The sequence below is a fragment of the Malus sylvestris genome, chromosome 2 (assembly GCF_916048215.2).
Source record: "Malus sylvestris chromosome 2, drMalSylv7.2, whole genome shotgun sequence".
NCBI classification, from domain to species: domain Eukaryota; kingdom Viridiplantae; phylum Streptophyta; class Magnoliopsida; order Rosales; family Rosaceae; genus Malus; species Malus sylvestris.
Window position 1 is genome coordinate 23751234 of NC_062261.1, and position 22565 is coordinate 23773798.

The following is a 22565-nucleotide window of genomic DNA, read 5'->3' on the forward strand; positions in this document are numbered from 1 at the left end:
AATACTAAGTTTGAACAATGCATGTTAGACTTAGGGGCTTCGATTAATGTTATGCCATACTCGATTTATGCATCTATGAACTTAGGTGAGCTTAAAAATGATGGTGTGATAATTCAATTAGCCGATCGTTCTAATGCATATCCAAAGGGTGTTTTGGAAGATGTTTTGGTGCAGGTTGGTAACTTGATTTTTCCAGCGGATTTCTACGTGCTTGACATGGAGGATTCACCCCATTCCACCCCATTGCCGATTCTATTAGGGAGGCCCTTCATGAAAATAGCCCGCACCAAGATAGATGTGTTTAAAGGAACTTTAACGATGGAATTTGATGGGGAAGTCATTGATTTTAATCTTTCTGAAAGTATTAAATTTCCTAAGGACGATCATTCTTGCTTTTCTATTGATATAATTGATGATTTGGCGCAGGATTTCCTCGATTGTTTGGAGAGGGATACACTTGAAACGACAATTGCACAAGGAATTGGGCACAAAAATGGTGTTGCCGTGCCTAGAAGTGAGGATGAGGCCGAGATAGTGGCTGCCCTTGAGTCACTCCCTCAACACCATGGTAAGCCTTCTAACCCAATTTCAATTCCAGTTTCCACTAATAAGATGTTACCCTCAGTGATTCAGGCACCCGTACTTGAGCTTAAACCGTTAGCCGATCATAGCTTAAACCGTTACCCGATCATTTAAAGTACGTTTTTCTGGGAGACAATGAGACATTGCCCGTCATTGTCTCTTCATCACTCACGGCCATAGAGGAGGAGAAGTTGATCCGAGTGTTGAAAGAGCACAAGACGGCCATTGGGTGGACTTTGGCCGATATTAGGGGAATTAGCCCAACTACGTGCATGCATCGCATACTTCTAGAGGAGGGGGCTAAACCAACTCGAGAGGCTCAGCGCCGTCTCAACCCTCCAATGATGGAAGTTATGAAAAAGGAGATTATCAAACTTCTTGATTGTGGAGTGATTTATCCGATCTCTGATAGTCGTTGGGTGTCACCGGTGCAATGTGTTCCAAAGAAGTCCGGAGTGACCGTGGAGAAGAATGCCGAGAATGAGCTTGTGCCAACCCGTATCCAAACAGGTTGGCGAGTGTGCATTGATTATAGGAAGCTCAACGCCACCACAAGGAAGGACCACTTCCCTTTGCCGTTCATTGATCAAATGCTTGAAAGGTTAGCCGGTCATTCTTTTTATTGTTTCCTTGATGGTTATTCTGGATATAATCAGATTGTCATAGCGCCGGATGACCAAGAAAAGACAACTTTCACATGCCCCTTTGGTACTTTTGCTTATCGTCGCATGCCTTTTGGTTTATGCAATGCTCCGGCCACATTTCAAAGGTGTATGGTAAGTATCTTTTCAGATTTTGTGGAAAAAATTATTGAGGTATTTATGGATGATTTCAGTGTGTTTGGTGATTCATTTGATGGTTGTTTGGAAAATCTCACACTAATTTTGAAACGATGTGTAGAAACTAACCTTGTGCTTAATTGGGAAAAATGTCACTTTATGGTTAGACAAGGCATAGTTTTAGGGCATATTGTTTCAGAAAGAGGAATTGAAGTGGATAAATCGAAAATAGATCTTGTACGCTACTTACCCTCTCCTACTTCGGTTCGAGAGGTTCGTTCGTTTCTTGGTCATGTAGGATTTTATAGGCGATTTATCAAGGACTTCTCCAAGATCTCAAACCCTCTTTGCCGTCTCCTCCAGAAAGATGTGGCGTTTGACTTCAACAAGGAGTGTGAGAAGCCGTTCAATCACCTAAAGGACATGCTAACTTCGGCCCCTATCATAGTTCCACCGGATTGGAGCCTTCCTTTTGAGCTTATGTGCGACGCTTCCGATTATGCATTAGGAGCTGTTTTGGGGCAAAGGAAGGACAAGAGGCCGCATGCTATCTATTATGCCTCTCGGACTTTAAATGATGCACAATTGAATTATTCCACCACTGAAAAAGAACTTCTAGCTGTTGTATTTGCTTTAGATAAATTTCGTTCTTATTTGCTTGGTACTAAAGTTATTATTTATACTGACCATGCAGCATTGAAGTATTTGTTCACCAAGAAGGAGGCCAAACCACGACTCATTCGTTGGATGCTTCTTCTCCAAGAGTTCGATATCGAAATCCGGGACAAGAAGGGAAGTGAAAACGTGGTGGCTGACCACTTGAGTCGTATGGTACATGAGGAGGATGCCGTACCTATCATGGAGACATTCCCAGATGAGCAACTGATGTCCGTCAAGGTAAGTTAACCGTGGTATGCTGATTTGGTGAATTATTTGGTGTCTAAACATGTTCCTAGTGAATTACTTAAACACCAAGGTGATAAATTGAAGAAAGAGGCACGGTTTTATGTGTGGGATGACCCGTATTTATGGAAATATTGCCCTGACCAAGTTATATGTAGGTGTGTGCACGATTCTGAGTTTAGTTCTATTCTAACATTTTGTCACACTTATGCTTGTGGGGGACACTTTGGCACTAATAGAACAGCACTTAAGGTATTAGAATGTGGTTTCTATTGGCCTACCATCTTTAGGGATGCTAGAACATTTTGCATGTCTTGTGATAGATGCCAAAGAACGGGCAATATAGGTCCTATACAACAAATGCCGCAAACCCCCATTTTTAGTGTTGAAATATTTGATGTTTGGGGTATTGATTTTATGGGTCCCTTTCCTTCGTCACATGGATTTCTTTATATATTACTTGCTGTGGATTATGTGTCGAAGTGGGTGGAAGCAAAAGCCACCCAAACTAATGATTCTCGAGTGGTTGCAGATTTTGTGAAAACTAACATTTTTGCAAGGTTCGGAATGCCACGCGTGCTCATCAGTGATGGAGGTTCCCATTTTTGTAATCGAACCATCGAGGCGTTGCTCAAGAAATACAATGTCACGCATAAGGTGGCCACACCTTATCATCCTCAAACGAGCGGGCAAGCCGAGGTTTCGAATAGGGAAATCAAGCAAATTCTTGAGAAGACCGTGGGGCCTACGAGGAAGGATTGGAGTTTGCGTTTAAACGATGCATTGTCGGCGTATCGCACTGCCTACAAAACCCCCATTGGGATGTCACCTTTTCGGCTCATCTATGGGAAGCCATGCCATCTTCCCGTCGAGTTAGAGCATCGTGCACATTGGGCCGTCAAAAGGTTTAATATGGACCTTGATGCTGCAGGTTTACATAGGAAGCTCCAATTGTGTGAGCTTGAGGAAATCCGACATGAAGCTTATGAGAATGCCCGGATTTACAAGGAGAAGACGAAGGCATTCCATGACAAGATGATTCGTGCCAAGACGTTCTATATTGGGCAGAAAGTGTTGTTGTTCAATTCTCGCCTTCGGTTGTTTCCGGGTAAGTTGCGTTCCAAATGGGTTGGTCCTTTTATTGTCACTAATGTTTTCCCTCATGGTGCAGTGCAAATCAAGAGTGCAAGGACGCAACAAGAATTCAAAGTGAATGGGCATCGATTGAAGCCTTATTACGAGATGTTTGAGGAACATGTCGTGGAGGAGGTACCCCTCCATGCCGTGGCACCTAGTCCAGCTTAAACGGAGGTACCGTCCGGCTGGAAGACGTTAACGCAAGCGCTTCGTGGGAGGCAACCCATGCATTCGACAAAGGAAGACCTAGAGAGCATTCCAATTCCAGATTTGCGTTCCTAAACCCTTCTCTTTGTTGCTTATTTAGTTTCTGCCATGTTTAGTTTGTTAGTGTTTGTTTGTTTGTTTATGTGTTTTTGTGTTAGTTTATGCTTTGAAACATTGAGGACAATGTTTGATTTAAGTGTGGGGGGGGTAACCAAAGTGTTTTGATGCAAATTCGTAGGGTTTTCTCACTCATACTTCCCAATGTTGTTTCTTGCTGTTTTTAGGTGTTTTTAAGCTGTTTTGGTGTGTTTTAATGTGTTTTGATTCAAAAATCCGAAAATACCATAAAAATTTGAAAACTTGTTTTACAAAACCCAAAAAGAGTCGTTTTTAAGTTGTTTTTGTGTGTTTGTTTGTGTCTTAGGGTACCTTCCAACACAATGATGAGGATTCGGTTTTTAATTGCATGACTGTTAAAGAGAGTTATAAACATGGATGAAAGTTTGATTTACTCTTGGTTTATGCTTGGTTGTGGTTATAACTTATGAATTCACATGTAATCATAAAGAAAAAAAATTAGTTTTTGTAACATGTTTGAAGGAAGGAACTCAAACTAACGCTACAACCTTGTGAGACTTGAGCCTAAACATTATTTGGAGAGTTAAAATCTGTGCATTCTTGTTTTCAAAAGTCGTTGCATGATCTCACTATTCTTTGCTTGGTTATTACTTAGAAGGCGTTTCATCACTTTAGTTCCAAATGCTAGAACTCATGCCAATTTAATTCAAAACATTTCATTGAATTGCATAACACGTATTCAAGATGAAGTTGTTTAGTAGTACCACCATAGCCAAAAAGCCTTCATTCCATACATTTGTTTTGTAGGTTTTAGCCCCGTTGAGCCTTGTTTAGCCTATATTGTTTGTTAACCCACGTTATCCTTACCTAGCCTAGATTAGGACCATCCATACCCTTGTTCTTAAAGCATAGTAAGCATGACTTAAAATGAATTCCTTTTGATCAAGGGTGTGAAGAAAACAAGTGTGGGGGAAAGTGAGCCTTGTGTATTGTGTGCCAAAGTCTTAAATGAGGCATGGGGTAGAAAAGAAAAGAAAAGAAAAAAAAAATTGTGAAAAGTGTGAAAAAGAGTTGAAAGAGCATGAAAATGAGCTCTAAGGTGTTGGTTGTTGAAGAATGGGTCCAAAACAGTGAATTTGACCCTAAGTGTTGCATGAATTTCCCCTTTGAGTTTAAAAGTTGATTTTTGCATTCAAAAGTGAATTCTAAGTGTCAATTTCATTGCTTTGCTTACTATTGTTTTCAGAACGTTTGTTTACCCTTCACCTTTCTTTGTTAGCCAATACCCCAAGCCCTGTTACAACCCTTAACTTCTATCTTGAGTGTTGTGTATTTCAATTTGTGGAGTTTGGGATTGGTATGAGCATATGGTGTCACTGGTTCTCGCGTCTAAGTAGTAGCATTCCTTTCATGAGATCATATACATGCTTATTAAATTCAGAAAAAGCTTTCCTTGTTATAACATATGTGAGCATTCGTTTTCATATTTACATCAATCTTCTCACATATAACTAGTATAGGGTGTGTAGTCAGAAATCTGTGTGAAAATTGAGTGCATATCTAGTGAGGATTTGAGCAAATTCTCTAAGGCATGTTACTACATTCAAAATCATGTTTTACTTGGTTAAATGCGAACTAGTACGTGGTAACTATAATTAAGTATGTGCTTAAGTGTAAAGATGGCTAAAATCTGTGGGAATGATGATTTTTAATATGTCATGTGCATTGGAAATCCCTGAGGCAAACGTTGGAAGGTTTAGGTTGTTTTTGTTTGTTTTGTTTCGTTTTGTTTTTCTTTTGTTTCTTTGTTTTGCTCGAGGACTAGCAAAAGCTAAGTGTGGGGGAATTTGATAGGAGCATATTTATGCGCCTTAGTTAGCTAGTTCTTATGCATTTTCGTTATGTTTTCTTAGTTAAAGTAGTCTTTTGAGCTACTTTCATGTGTTTTCAGGTTCAAAGGGCATATGACATAAAAGATGGCAAAATGGAGCATTTTAGAGCAAAAGTGAGCTTGGATTGAAAAGTACATGCTTGGAACAAGGAATGGACGAGTTTGAAGGTCGAGGGAGCTTAAGAAATGAAGAAATGAAAGTAAAGAACAAAGAAGTCGGAATTGGCAACTAAAGTTTCTAAAGTTGGAAGTTTCTATTCTTGGAGGTTTCCATTTTCGAGAGTTTCTATTCTTGGCTTTGGGCTTTTGGATGACCCATCTTTGCCTCTTGGACCTATGCCGCACCTAACCCTAACCCTATGATGCGAAATATATTAAGCACACAAATTAAACCCTCTTTTTGTCAAATTGTAGCAAAGATGTAAGTAGGGATCGTTCTAGACCGGGGATTAGGAGGGATTGCTAAACGCTTGGAAACTGACTTAAACACTAAAAAACAAAGTTAAAAACACTAAACTAGACTCAAAGAATGCAAAACTAAAAGTTAAAACACTTAAACAAACCTAAAAACCAAAACAGCAACTAGAAGACTCAAAACTGCCTAAAAACCACTTTCTGGGCAGTTTTGAGCACTTACACTAATCTGGACGAAATTGGTTGAAAACTTGAATCAAAACACTTAGAAACACAAATCAAAACACTTTCTAACTAATCTAAGACTTCAAATTAAAGGGGGATTTGTTTTGGACAGAAATTGAAAACAAAACAGAAACTTTGATTAACACAGATTGTAAAAACGATTTTGGTGAAAAGGATGGATAAAAGGCTAGTTAGGAGGTTCTTCTCCACACATGTCACACTTGCAAACAAAACGATTTTCAGTTGTTCTTCCGATAAACTATGAATACTCAACGCCCCAAGTTAACCGTGAATTGCACTAATTAACCCTCAGTTTTTCCACAAGTTATTAAGTTGGATGATTGCATACGACAACCCAAAACATTCCCTACAAGTTCCCTACATGAATTGCATAATAGAGAAACAAGCAAGAATCATTACGTTCTATGAAAAACATAAGCATTGACGAAGCATTTGTTACTATGAATTGCATGAAACTTATGCTAAGAATTCATTCAACGCGATCGTTTTCAAGCGATCTTCACTACTTGTGATTATAAGATTATAACTATTAGGTGAAACTCCCTCATAATCTAGCATCATATTCATGCATGAAAACTAAGCGTGCACTCTCAATCAACATACACAAATAAGTTATCAATCAAATAGATGAACGAATTGAATCCATAACTCATGAAATAACAACTGAATGTAATCGAATCAAATTGCAAGCATGTACATGGTTTCGAATCACCCCCCAACTAAGGGGGTTTAGTTCCTCATACTCACAACACAAAGTTTATTGAATTGAGGCATCGAAGACATAAGAAAGATTACACCTAAAATGCCAAAGAAGTCCACTTTGAATTCTGCACAGAAAGCTCCTCTTTCTTCTTCTCCTTGTTGCGGCAGAGTTGGTTTAGGGGGTTTTTGGATGGTTTTGGATGACTTTGGATGAGGGAGAATGGTGGAAAACTATCTAGGATAGGTGTAGGGCACGGCTAGGAAGGTTTGGGGTCAGAGAATATGGATTTGGGTGTAGGTTGGGCTCGGCAAAGGTGAGGGACAGGTTCTGGCGTGAATGGAGTTTGCTGGATGTGTTTTTGGTTTTTAGAAGGGAGTTAGGATGGTAGGGTGGTGCGGCAAGGTGTGGGAAAGAGTTATGGAGGTGTGGAATGGTGTCTAAAGGTGGAGGATGGTGGCTGGAATGAATCAAAGGCTGCGGCAAGATGTGGTTTTGGTGATGGTGGCTGCGGCAAGATGTGGAAAGGGGGAGATGATTTTCTGATTTTATGGAGAGGGCAGAAGATTCTCGGCAAGGTGGTAAAACACAAATATATAAGCACCTAAAACCCTAATGAAATCAGATTAGACAACAATGGGCTAGGGTTAGGTGCGGCACTTAAGTGAACATGGGCTAGGGTTTGTAAAATAGGCTTCTAGGATGGAAAGGTGCGGCTTGGGTTTAGGAGGAATGGACTAGGGTTTAACATGGCAGATTTTAGATGATTAGGCCCTAGGGTTCGGCATGGGTTGAAGGTCCACAAGGAAATTTGGGTTTAGGTCATCTAAAAGCCCAACGCCAAGAATAGAAACTCTCGAAAATGGAAACCTCCAAGAATAGAAACTTCCAACTTTTAGAAACTTTGGTTGCCAATTCCGATTTAGGAAAGATCGACCCAAAATGGAAACTTTTAGGCTTAGCTTTCCTACTTCAAGTAGGAAACCTCAAATCTTCAACTCTTCAATTCCATCCCAACCTTGCGTTCCAAGCATGTCCTTTTCAATTCAAGCTCACTTTTTGCTCCAAAAGCTCCAAATTGCATCATTTCATGTAATACGTCCGCTAAACCTGAAAACACAAGAAAGTAGCTTAAAAGACTACTTTAACAAAGAAAACATAACAAAAATGCATAAGAACTAGCTAACTAAGGCGCATAAATATGCTCCTATCAGTGTGTTTGTTTGTGTCTTAGGGTACTTTCCAACACAATGATGAGGATTCGGTTTGTAATTACATGGCTGTTAAAGAGAGTGATTAACATGGATGAAAGTTTGATTTACTCTTTGTTTATGCTTGGTTGTGGTTATAACTTATGAATTCACATGCAATCATAAAAGAAAAAAATCAGTTTTTGTAACATGCTTGAAGGAAGGAACTCAAACTAACGCTACAACCTTGTGAGACTTGAGCCTAAACGTTTATTTGGAGAGTTAAATTCTGTACATTCTTTGTTTTCTAAGTCGTTGCATGATCTCATTATTCCTTGCTTGGTTGCTACTTAGAAGGCGTCTCATCATTTAGTTCCAAATGCTAGAACTCATGCCCATTTCATTCAAAGCATGTCATTGAATTGCATAACACATATTCAAGATGAAGTTGTGTAGTGACCACCACCTTAGCCAAAAAGCCGTGTGCCCTACTCCATTATATGTTTAAGTTTAACCCTGTTGAGCCTTGTTTAGCCTTTTCTTTGTTAACCCACATTACCCTCACCTAGCCTAGATTAGGACTATCCATACCCTTGTTCTTGAAGCATAGTAAAGCATGATTCAAATTCAATTCCTTTTGATTTATGTTGGCAGAAAATAAGTGTGGGGGAAGTGTTTTTCATGAGGAATTGAGTGCCATAGGCACGGTAAAGAAAAGAAAAAAAAAAAAAAAAAAAAAAAATTTCGTGGAAAAAGAAAAATTGAAGAAAAAATATGAAAAGTTGAGAAAAAGAGTTCCAAAGTATTGTTTGTTGAAGTAAGGGTCCAAAACAATGAATTCGGCCCTAAGGAGTTGTTTAAGTCTTCCCCTTGTGTTTTAAAGTTAATTTCTGCAATCAAAGTGAATTCTAAGTCTCAATTTCATTGCTTTGCTTACTATTGCTTGAAGAACGTTTGTTTTCCCTATCCTTTCCTTGTTAACCAACACCCCAAGCCGCATTACAACCCTTAACTTCTATCTTGAGTGTTATGTGTTTCAATTTGTGGAGTTTGAATTTGGTATGAGCATATGGTGTCACTGGTTCTCGCATCTAAGTAGTAGCATTCCATTCATGAGATCATATCTAAACATGCTTCTTAACTCTAGAAATTGCGTTCTTTGTGAAACATATATGTGAGCATTCGTTTTCATATCTACATCAATCTTCTCACATATGACTAGTGTAGGGTGTGGAGTTAGAAAATCTGAGTGAAAATAGAGTGTATATCTTGTAAGGAATTGAGGGAATTCTCTAAGGCATGTTACTACATTCAAAACATTGTTTTAATTGATTACTTGTGAACTAGTAAGTGGTGGCTTTAATTAAGTAAGTGCTTGTGTAAAGATGACTCAAATCTGTGGGGATAACAATCTTTAACATGTCATGTGCATTGGAAATCCCTGAGGCAAATGTTGGGAGGTTTAGGTTTTGTTTTGTTTCGTTTTGTTTCCTTTCTTTTGTTTGTTTTGCTCGAGGACTAGCAAAAGCTAAGTGTGGGGGAATTTGATAGGAGCATATTTATGCTACTTAATTGGCTTGTTCTCGTGCACTTAGGTTATGTTTACTTAGCTATTTTAGTGTTTAAAGTCACTTTTGAGTGTTTTCAGGTTCTAAGGTCAAAGTGTGCAAAAAGAAGCAAAATGGAGCCTTTTGGAGCAAAAGGAATGGATGAATTAAAGTCTTGAAGAAAGTTGGTTTCCTAATCCAAGAAGGATTCCTAATCAACAAAGGATTCCTAATTGAAGAAGGATTCCTACTTATTTGAGAATTCCTAATTGAAGATGGATTCCTACTCACATGAGGATTCCTAGAAGAACAAGGATTCCTACTCCAAGAAGGATTCCTACTTGAAATAGGAAAGTTAAGCCAAGGTTTCCTACTTTGGTTTGACCTTTCCTAAATATTCCTAAGTCTTATCAACTTTGAAGGCCTCCTAAGCATTTTAGGACATCAAATACACCTCCCTTCCACCATATCAACCCTTGCCGCACCTCACATACCCTTTCCACTACTTCCTCTTCCTTGCCGTGCAAGGGAGAGGGTCCTTTCCTGATTTTGAGCTTTAAAACACATTCCTAATATGTTTTAAACCCTAGCCGCATATTTCCTTGACCTTTCCTTTTATTTTCTGATTTGTTTCCTAATTCTAGAATCCTTAGACTTAATTTCTGATTTCCTAATCAACCTAGGGTTTTAATTTCTGTTTTCCTTTAAATAAACCTCCTTGTTGCAGCCACAAAACATTCCACACACATCCATACAACTCCATTCACGCCAGAAACCTTTCCCCTACCTTTGCCGTGCCCATCCTTCACCCAAATCCATATTTTCTGACCCCAAACCCCCCTAGCCGTGCCATACACCCATCCTAGACACTTTTCTACCATTCTACCTCATCCAAAACCATCCCAAGCCTCCTCCATACCTTATGCCGTAGCAAGAAGGAAGAAGGAGTGCCCTTGAATGTGCTTGCTAGTCTATTGCAGATTGCTGGAACTTTTAGGTGTAATCTTTCTTATGTTTTCAATATTTCAATTCAATAAACTTTGTGTTGTGAGTATGAGGAACTAAACCCCCTTAGTTGGGGGGTGATTTGAAACCATGTACATGCTTGCAATATGATTTGATTACATTCAGTTGTTATTTCATAAGTTGTGGAGTCAATTCGTTCATCTACTTGATTGATAACTTATTTGTGTATGTTGATTGAGAGTGCACACTTAGTTTTCATGCATGAATATGATGCTAGATTATGAGGGAGTTTCACCTAATAGTTACAATCTTATAATCACAAGTAGTGAAGGTCGCTTGAAAACGATCGCGTTGAATGAATTCTTGGCACTAGTTTCATGCTCATCATAGTAACGAATGCCTCGTCAACACTTATAGTTCTCATTGTGCTTCATGATTCTTGATTGTATCTTTATTGTGCTCATCACGTAAGGAACCCTTGAGGAATGCTTTGAATTGTTGTATGCGCTTTCCCATCCAATTCATTAACTTAAGGAGAACTTGAAGGTTAATTTAAGCGTATCTAATTAACTTGGGGTGTTGAGTTTCATAATTTATTGGAAGAACAACTGAAAATCGTTTTGTTTGCAAGTGTGACATGTGTGGAGAAGAACCTCCTAACTAGCCTTCTACCCATCTATTTCACAAAAATCGTTTTTACAATCTGCCCTATTTCCAATCTGTTTTCTTTATTTTAATTTTCGTCAAAACAAAATCCCCCTTTATTTTAGAGTCTTAGATTAGTTAGAAAGTGTGTTAGTTTATGTTTTCTAGTGTTTTGAGTCAAGTTATAACATAAATTCGTCTAAATTTGTGTTAGTACTCAAAACTGCCCAGATTGTGCTTCTAAGGCAGTTTTGAGTGTTTATTTGCTGTTTTGGTTCCTTTACCTTGTTTTGGTGTTTTAACTTTTAATTTTACATTCTTTGAGTCTAGTTTAGTGTTTTAACTTTGTTTTTACATTATTGAGTCAGTTTTCAAGTGTTTAGCAATCCCTCCTAATCCTCGGTTTAGAACGATCCCTACTTACATCTTTGCTACAATTTGACAAAAAGAGGGTTTAATTTGTGTGCTTATCTATTTCGCATCACATTCTTCATCTCCACACCTTCCACACAACACCCATACACTACCCCCAAGCCTTGCCGTGCCCCTACACCATCCATAATCCATTCTACATCACACAAACCCCCCAGAAATCATCCTCACCCAATCTGCCGCAAGGAGAAGAGAAGGAGACAGTTCAAGAAAATTGTTTGCCTCTTCAATCTGAGTTGTTGAACAATTTTAGGTGTATTCTATCTTATATTTCAATGTCTACTTCTTGTAATCTTTGTTTTTCATTGAGTATGATTGGCTAAATTCGTTTTGGCTAAGGGTGTATTCGAAACCATGTTTATTTATGTGAAATAAGTTGATTACTTCCAGTTATCGTTGCATAAGTCGTGAATACAATTTGCTTAACCGTTTAATTCAAAACTTATTCTTGTATGTTGATAGAGAGTGCACGCTTGATTTGCATGCTGGAATTTGGTGCTAGAATATAAGTTTGTTAGACCTAATCGTTATGAATTTATATTCGCAAGTAGTGAAGATCGCTAGTCACGATCGTGTTAAGTAGATTCATGGCAGGAGTATCATGCTTTTCATAGTTACAATTGCCTTGTCGATGCTTATGATTTCCAAAGAACTTAATGATTCTAACTTGTATCTTTATCATGCTGTTCATATAGAGAACTTGTTAGGAATAATTTGTTTGCGATGCATATTCATCCAATTCAATGATTCTAGGGAAATCTGAAAGTTAATTTAAGCGGACCTAATTAACTTGGAGTGTCGAGGTTCATAACTTATTGAATTGATAACTGGAAATCGATTACGTTGCATAAATTTCATGTGTGGAGAAGAACCCCTTAGCCATTCCATCACCCATTGATTCATCACATTTAGTTTACAATCTGTTTTAATTTACAATCTGTGCATTTAGTTCAAATTCGTCCAAACACAATTCCCCCATATTTTGTTAAGTTTGAGTCTTCATAATCTGTCCTCTTTGGTGTTTTTAAGTATTTTGAGTCATAAGTTTTGTCAAATTCGTCCAAATCTTGTCTTAGTTGCTGTTTGAGTCAATTAACTTGTTTTAATGAGTTTTGGGCAGATTTGAGTGTTTCAAATCTGTTTTGAATCTTAGTAGTCTAATTAGAGTCTTTAAGTTTAGTTTTTGTGTTTCTAAGTAGATTTGTATTAGATTAGCACCCCTAGTTAATCCCCGGTTAGAACGATCCCTACTTACATCATTACTACAATTGTCACAAATAGGGTTTAATTTGTGTGTCAAGTTAATTTTCACATCATATACCTTGCAAGTCTTAAGGACAAGCCACAAGGTATGGTTTATGTTCTTATCTTCAATTCTAAATGTTAGATCTTCTAAATATTTATATTTGATATAAAGAGCTAATCACTTGTATAATTGTATATAGGTGGAGAAGCCAAGTAGAAGATGAACAAGCAAGGAAAATGTGGTGAAGGGTTCGGCCACTATGTTTTTGCTTACTACTTAGGAAGTTTGTTAGGCATTAAAGATTGTCTTTAAACTTTCTTATTTTGTTAAGAACTTATTATGTGGCTTCATATGATGGAAGACCACTATTAGTGCCTAAATGTATAAAGGTATTTATATTAGTCTCTAAATGTATAGAGCTAATATTTTTGTATTAAACATTATGAATGTTTGAAATATCATATTAATGTTATGTGAAGAATGCCTTTTTAATATACTATTTCCTTAAAGTAGTGTTATGAATTGAAAATTGTCTTGTTGTATCCTAGATGAGATACAAGAGTTATATCATTTATTGTAATGTGATAACCAAACTTTAGATTTATCAATTATGGATAGATCTCACATGTAGGACATAAAAGGATACAATGAATCTATAGATTTGGTTCCATTTGTCTACTTATGAGTTCTATATGAATTGACAAAAATCTAGAGTATCCTTTCTTGAGGAAAAGGAAGATCACATTATAATGATATAAGTAATAAGAAAAACGTTCCTTATATGGTTATCACTTGAAACACAATGATCAAAATCACTCTTGATTCAATTAGTAGTTTTGAACAACTAATTGGGCATTCTTTAAAAGGTTTTAAAATGTCAATTGTGTTAATGATTAAACCAAGAAAGAAGTGTCTAAATCTATAAAATGTTTAAAGACTTTAGTCACTTAATAACAAGACATTAACTTAGTGAAGATTGAAACAAATAAGCTTGAAATGTTTTAAAGCTACTACACAATGTCTTCTTCCAATATACTCCACTTTTATACATTTTGAATGTATGAAATGATTTCTCATTAAAGTCATGAGAAATAGTGGGAGGTGTGAAAATGGATATAAACTTGAATGTGATTGGTTTATAGTTGTCTAAAGAATAATAGTACTTGACTATTATTAAAAGTTTGTAATTTTAATTGTTAAAAGGACTCAAGCTCTTCAAACGTTAAAATTCTATGTTGTGTGACATTCTAAAGAATAGTCTTTGAATGTTGGTTTCGTCAACCTAGCATAAAATGGTTATATGTTGGGAGTTGTCCATCATTCTCTTTTATGAGAACAAGCTAAATAACTAAGCATATGGACATGTTGATAAAACAAAAGGGAAATAGTTTCAAAATGAGTCACAACATATGGTTTAACAACAAGACAATCCAAATTCAACATCTCATGTAACTATAACGCTCTATGTAGTTTTGATAAAGAATTATATCAACCACCTAGAAGGAATGGTTGAGTTTCTATATCCTTAGTAGGAGCCATGCTTCCACTAAAGACTTGGATAATTCTTATATGACTACATTAAAGGTCTTAGTATGACTAAAACTTGAAGTATGGTGTATGACAACATATAATTTAAATGAATAGACTTAATGAAACAAGTCACACATTTCAAATGGAATTACTCGAGAAGGAATTCTTTTGTGTGTGATTCATTTAAGTTAGTGGGAGCAATATGCATTCAAATCAAGAAAATATAATTGTTATTTTTGAATGAATGCTAAGTTACAACAAGGCCAGTGGGAGTGATGTCATAATTTGAGCAACAAGATGTGAATAAAGTCTATTCGATAGACTTGATAAAACATAGATGTTACTCGAAAAATGACAAAACATGACACGGTCAATTTTGAAGTATAGACTTGAAATTGGACTTATTGATATAGCAAGGCTATCTCAATAATGTTATATGGGAATTAAATCTCAAATGTTGTAGATTTAAGAAAGCATTTTCCTATGTGATAGGAAATCACTTTCATAACCCTTATAATGAATGTGTCATAAAATCACAAAAGGGACACATGTATTGACTTGTGAAGTAGATATCCAAAGGTGAAGAACCACAGGGGTTGTCACTTTAAGATATTACTATATCCCAGGATCAGAACCAAAGCAACTGAAAGAGTATTATTGCCTTTAAGAAAGAAACATCAGAGTGGGACTCTGGAAGCGTGCATTCACTTAGGTTGTTAACCAAAGTGAAAATAAGCCATTTTAACAAATGGAACTTCATAATGGATGAAGTACTAATCATATGAATGAATTGTTAGTATTGTACTACAATGGTCTCAAGGTTGGAGCAAAGTTTGTATAAAGTATACAAATTAAATATATGTCGATATATAGTTTTAGAAACTGCTTCAAAAGGTGTTTTGAATGGAAGGGGTTCTTTTAGAACCAATGATTGAATCCAAACCATAAGGTCGTTAGTAGGATACTACGACGTAATGGGGCGATAGCTCAAGCCATGGAATCAAGGTCTCATCAAAGTATTCGAACACAATAAAGAGACATCATCAAATGTTTTGGAAACATTTGATAAGAAAATCCCTTTTAAATAATAAAAGGGATTAATACATAACCAAGTTAACCTACGAGCATAAGCTCTCTCAACAAGATGTATAAGATACACTAGTGATTGACTTTAGTGCAAGTGGGAGATTGTTGGAAATATGCCCTGAAAGTCAATCTTTGGAAGAAACCTTTCAGGACAAATGAATGGATGTTGATAGGAGCATATTTATGTGCCTTAGTTAGCTAGTTCTTATGCATTTATGTTGTGTTTTCTTAGTTAAAGTAGTCTTTTAAGCTATTTTCATGTGTTTTCAGGTTTTAGAGACAAAGTGAGCAAAAGGATGCAATTTGGAGCATTTTGGAGCAAAATTGGGCTAGAATGGAGTTCATGCACATGAAGCACAAGGGATGGACGAATTTGAAGGATTGATGAAGCTAGGAATGTGTTTTGAAGTTGAAGAATTGAAGATACAAAGATTCCTAATTGAAGTGGGAAAGTGCTTAATTGAAGATGAAATCCTAGTTGAAGATGGATTCCTAGTTGAAGTTGGATTCCTAGAAGATTGAAGTTTCCTACTCAAACAAGGTTTCCTACTTGAAGAAGGGAAGTTGAAGCCAAAGAATCAGCTCAAGTGAAGAAACCTTATCCAAAACATTATCCAAACCCTATCCTATCCAATCCTATCTTATCTTATCCTATCCTAATCCTATCCTAATTTAATTCCACCTGCATGGGGGATTTATTTTCAGATTAGGACACATTAAAATTGGTTTCTAGAAGCCCTTATCCACTCCTACAAAGGTGCCACACCTTATCCCTTGTTTTTTCTAGAAATCAGCCACAAAACAACCTTTCTAGAAGGCCTTATCCCTTGTCCTACAAAAGTGACGCCCCAAACCTTTCTAGAACTTCTAGAAACCTGATTATTCCTTTCCCCCTTGGTTTCTAAAAGCCTTAGCCTTTTCCTTCAAGGATTGTGTGTTATTATCCTATACAAATTAGGCTTTTAAAGTATTCGAACACAATAAAGAGACATCATCAAATGTTTTGGAAACATTTGATAAGAAAATCCCTTTTAAATAATAAAAGGGATTAATACATAACCAAGTTAACCTACGAGCATAAGCTCTCTCAACAAGATGTATAAGATACACTAGTGATTGACTTTAGTGCAAGTGGGAGATTGTTGGAAATATGCCCTGAAAGTCAATCTTTGGAAGAAACCTTTCAGGACAAATGAATGGATGTATAGATGAGTCTTATACATCAAATGGCAAAGACACGAATTAGGACTGTCTCAATAAACGATATATGTCCTAAATAGTGTATCCATGGACAATGGATCGATTGAAGAAGTAATCTAATAATGTTAGACTAAAGAGACCTTCTTCACATAACCATTATGTCCAAAAGGTTCCTAGTCATTGGATTGTCGGAGGGAAACTGACAATGCTTAGACCGGTACATACTGTGTCCGCTTCAAATGGAATGATGGAAAGTCTCATCCCATTCGTGTTGTGACACTAAGACAAGTATGTAGGTGCTCATTAAGGGAATGAGTTCACTGAACACAATCGAACGAGAGTACTTGCATGGAGGTCTACTCATATGTCAAGCAAGTAACTCTAATGGTTGGAATAATGTAAGTAGTCCTTTGACCTGAGGCATCGTCGTTGTCTTGTGGCTAAGTACTTAATCTTTGATTATGTCAAAGTCACCCCATTCGCGGATGTCCACGGCATAATTGGGGTTAAGCCACTTAGTCATGAAGGCAAGTGAATGCGCAACAAGGAATCTCTAATCCTCGATTAGAGAGGAAGAATACTCTAAGATATGATTCAGGAATCTTCGGCCGAAGTATCGAGCGTAATAAAGGAAAGCGTTCCTATACGACTCAATTGAATCATATAAGAAGGAATAATCACATTAGGGGTTTGACATAATATATCCATACCCTAGTAATGTGGTTGAGAGTATTGTTTTAGAGAATGATCGAATTACATTGTAATTCCAACTGAATAGGTTCTCCGAACAACTTCTACATTAGCTTGGGTAGCTATGACATATGGTTAGATGTCACTCATAGCTTGTGAGTTCTTCTAGATGATTAAATGTAGTCATCAAAGAAGAAGGTGAATTAAAAGGAAGTTTTAATTCACTAAGTGATTGAATTAAATATAATCAATTGGATTGATGCCAATCACCTCATTGCCTTGCTAATTAGAACCTAAAATGATTGTACACCGATACACTCTTGTAGTGAGTAATTAATGGATGAAGAAAATAATTAATTGGATTAATTAAGTGTTGTGGTTAATTTAGAAAGTCTAAAGAAATCATAAAAGCGATAAAAGATCGTTTTGGGCTTAAAGAAACGTTCTGGTTTAATTGGGCCCATTGGGCCTAGACCCATTGGGCTTTTATTCAAGCACAGGATGACTTGAAATAATAAAAGCCCAAAGCCCAAACCAACACCAATAGGCCGGCCAAAGAGAGGGAGAGAAAGGTCAAATGTTGACTTGTTTCTTTTGTCTATAAAAGGAACTTTATAGCACAAAGTTCATTGGGGTTTTTTGAAGTGTTAAAACAACAAAGAGGCAAAAGAAAAATATCTCTCTAACACTCAAAGGGCCGGCCACCTTAAGGGTGATTTAGCTAATCCTTTTTCACTCTTTTGGTTATTCCTCCATCCATCTCACTACACTAGTGGGTGTGGATCTTTAGAGGTCTTCTCCTTTGGAGACTAAAGGAGAACCTTGGAGCACTCTTACTAACAAAGTGGAGGAGGCAAGGAGGGAGGCTAGGCTCAAGGACTTCAAGGAGCAAAGGACTTGGAGGTGGTCCATCCTTGGCCTAAAATCAAGATCAAGAGGTATAGATCTATACCTTCACTTAGTTCTTAACTTGAATGTTATAGATGCATTATATATAAACCTATGAACCTTGAAGGGGATTTGTATGACTATAGCTTTGATATTATTTGATAAATTGCTTCCGTTGCTCTTGTATATAAATTTTGAATTGTATATGCATGTTAGTCATTTAGAAATCCCATGTGTTAAACTCATATTTTTCCCTTCAATCTAAACATGCTTAATATCTCCAGAAAATGGCTTCCTTTGTTTTACACATATGTGAGTACTAGTTTTCATGTTTACATCAATCTTCTCACATATAACTAGTGTAGGGTGTGTAGTCAGAAAATGTGAGTGAAAATAGAGAGTATCTTGTAAGGAATTGAGCAAATTCTCTAAGGCATGTTGCTACATTCAAAACATCATTTTAATTGGTTAAATGTGAACTAGTAAGTGGTGACTGTGATTAAGTATGTGCTTAAGTGTGAAGATGACTAAAATCTGTGGGAAATGATGATCTTCAACATGTCATGTGCAATGGAAATCCCTGAGGTAAATGTTGGAAGGATTAGAGTGTCTTTTGTTTATTTATTTTATTTTTTTTTGTTGTGTTTGTTTCGTTTTGCTCGAGGACTAGCAAAAGCTAAGTGTGGGGGAATTTGATAAGAGCATATTTATGCGACTTAGCTAGCTTGTTCTTGTGCATTTACGTTGTTAGTTCTTAGTTATTTTAGTCTTTTAAGCCATTTTAGTGTGTTTTCAGGTTCTAAGGACAAAGTACGCAAAAAGGTGCATTTTGGAGCCTTTGGAGCAGTTTTGCGCATAAAATGGATATCACATGCTTGGAGCCAAATGGATAGATGAAATTGAAGATCAAAGGAGGCAAGAAATGAAGAAATGAACATGAAGAACAAAGAGTTCAGAATTGGAAGCCAAAGTTTCTAAAGTTGGAGGTTTCCATTCTTGAAAGTTTCTATTCTTGGATTGGAAGTTTCCCAATCCTTTTTCACCTTGGTTCCAACCCTTGTCGCACCTTTCAAGCCTCTTCCCTCTTGGATTTTGATTTGTTAGGCCCTTTCCCTTGTGGATTTGGGTTCTACACATCCTTTTCAGAAACTAAGTGGGCCAAAACCCTTTTCTTTGTTGATTTAAACCCTAAACTGAATCTTTAGGCCCTAAGCCTTAAAATCTGCTAAGTTTAAACCCTAATCTGATTTCCCTAGGGTTGTGCCGCACCTAATGTTCTAGAAGCCTAAAAATCTGCATAAAACCTGAGTTCTTTTCTCCCTTAGATGGGCCAAGCCTTTTATCTCGTAAACCCTAACCTCTTTCCATCAGATTTGTGAAAACCCTAGCTTTGCCATGCCTATATATATGTGTTTTAAAGCCTAAATTTGTCACCATCTCCCTTCCATTCAAAAATACATCCAGCCGCATCCTCTCCACCATTATACACCATTCTACATCCCTTCCCACCACCATACATCCTTGCCACAACCCCCTTTCAACCTAAACCTATTTCTGACTCTTTCATACGTCCATAACCATCCATAGACTCTTGTGCCGCAGCAAGGTGGGGAAGAAGAAGGCCCTTGGCGTTTCATGCTTGTAGATTGGGGCGTTTTAGGTGTACTTCGTTCTTGTTTTCAATGTTTATTTTGTTATTACTTTCTAATTTTGCTGTAATCATGAGTGGCTAAGCCCCTAATTAGTTAGGGGGAAGTTTGAAGCCATGAACATGCTTGAGATATGAATTGATTTCTTCCAATTGTGATTCGTTAAGTTGTGATTGCAATTGAATTATCTATTTTATTCATAACTGATTCTTGTATGTTTATTGAGGATGCATACTTAGTTTTCATACATGAATTAGATGCTAGAATATAAATGAGTTTCACCTAATCGTTACAAGTTTATATTCATTAGTAGTGAAGGTTGCTTATCACAATCGCGTTAATTGAATTCTTGGTAAGTGTATCATGCATTCATAGTTACAATTGCCTCGTCAACACTTTTGATTTTCATGAAACGTAATGATCTCTTATTGTATTTCTATTATGCATTCATGTAGGGGACTTTTCGAGAATGATTTGGGTTGTTGCATGCATTCATCCAATCCAATGAGTAAAGGAAAATCTGAGGGTTAATTTGTGCATCACGGTTAATCTGGGGTGTTGAGCATCGTAATCTATTGAAAAGCAATTGGAAATCAATTCATGTCCAAGTGTTTCATGTGTGAATGACTGACCTCTAACTAATCCATCCATCATCTTATTTATCAATTTCGTTTTATAATCTGCTTAATTTTATAACTTGTTTGTTTGTTTCAAATTCGTCCAATTCAAAACCCCCCTTTTACTTTCTTGTTTCAAAGTGTTCAATTTAGGTTTTGTTTGTGTTTTGAGTTTTTGGTTCAAGCCAAAACACTAAATTCGTCCAAAATTGTGTTAAGGTCAGAATCTGCCCAGATTGTGTTTTTAGGCAGTTTTGAGTGTTTTTAAGCAGTTTTGAGTCTTTTGAATCTGTTTTGAGTCCCTTGAATCTATTCAAACGTTTTTAACTTTGTTTTTATGTTTTTGAGTCAGTTTAGAGGTTTTAGCAAGCCCTCATAATCCCTGGTTTAGAACGATCCCTACTTGCATTTATACTACGATTTGACAACAAGAGGGTCTAATTTGTGTGCTTAACTTTTATCACATCAAAAGGTTGCGGCTGAATGTGTTTCTGATGGTTAGGGGATGGTGACGAATTTATGGCTGAAAATATGTATATATAGGCACGGCAAGGCTAGGGTTAATCAGATTAGGGTTATGAATCAGCACATTAAAAGTATTAAGGCCCTAGGGTGTGGCATTGAGTTTAAATCCACCAAGAAAAGGGTTTGGCCAAATTAATCTCTGAAAATGATTTATATAACCCAAATCCACAAGGAATAAGGCTAATAAAATCAGAATCCAAGGGGAATTGGATGAGGAAAGGTGCGGCAGGTATTGGAGGGAAGGGAGAGTGGATTGCAAGGCAAGGCAAGGCATTCTAGAAGGGAATAGGCGCCACCTTTGTAAGGTTTCTAGAAACAATGTTTTTGTGGCTAATTTGGGACATCTAGAAGGGAATGCTTCTAGAAATAGATATTTAGGTCCCCTTGCAACTAGGTTTAAGGCATGATAGGATTAGGATAGGATAATGATAGGATAAGGTTGGATAAGGTTGTGGATAATGTTTCCTCTTTTGAGCTTATTCCTTATTTTCTTTGTCCTGAATATAATTTCTTCATCTCTGATAGGAGCATATTTATGCGCCTTAGTTAGCTAGTTCTTATGCACTTTTGTATGTTTTCTTTGTTAAAATAGTCTTTTAAGCTACTTTCTTGTGTTTTCAGGTTTAGCGGACGTATTACATGAAATGATGCAATTGGGAGCTTTTGGAGCAAAAAGTGAGCTTGAATTGAAAAGGACATGCTTGGAACGCAAGGTTGGGATGGAATTGAAGAATTGAAGATTTGAGGTTTCCTACTTGAAGTAGGAAAGCTAAGCCTAAAAGTTTCCATTTTGGGTCGATCTTTCCTAAATCGGAATTGGCAACCAAAGTTTCTAAAAGTTGGAAGTTTCTATTCTTGGAGGTTTCCATTTTCGAGAGTTTCTATTCTTGGCGTTGGGCTTTTAGATGACCTAAACCCAAAATTTCCTTGTGGACCTTCAACCCATGCCGAACCCTAGGGCCTAATCATCTAAAATCTGCCATGTTCACTTAAGTGCCGCACAAACCCTAGCCCATTGTGGTCTAATCTGATTTCATTAGGGTTTTAGGTGCTTATATATTTGTGTTTTACCACCCTAGCCGCACATCTTCTCTCCCTCTCCATATTCAGAAATTCGTCAAAACCCTATTCCCCACTTTGCCGCAGCCTTCATCCATTCCAGCCACCATTCTCCACCTCTATACACCATCCTACACCTCCATACACCACCCACACACCTTGCCGCACCCCCATACCATCCTAATTCCCTTCCTACATCAAAAATCACATCCAAAAACCCCCAAAACCATCTCTGCCGCAAGGAGAAGAAGAAAGAGGAGCTTTCTGTGCAGATTTCAAAGTGGACTTCTTTGGCATTTTAGGTGTAATCTTTCTTATGTCTTCGATGTTTCAATTCAATAAACTTTGTGTTGTGAGT

The 22565-nt window shown here is 37.1% G+C and overlaps 1 protein-coding gene across 1 annotated transcript in view; it reads left to right on the plus strand.

The window, feature by feature from the left end:
- Positions 1–20461, plus strand: part of LOC126602262 (uncharacterized) — an 85920-nt gene extending 65459 nt beyond the window's left edge. Inside the window, exons 5-6 of the mRNA XM_050269096.1 lie at positions 1214–2139; positions 20382–20461. Of these exons, the coding sequence (XP_050125053.1) occupies positions 1214–2139; positions 20382–20461 (1006 nt within the window). The remainder of the gene's footprint in view (positions 1–1213; positions 2140–20381) is intronic.
- Positions 20462–22565: the final 2104 nt, after the last annotated feature.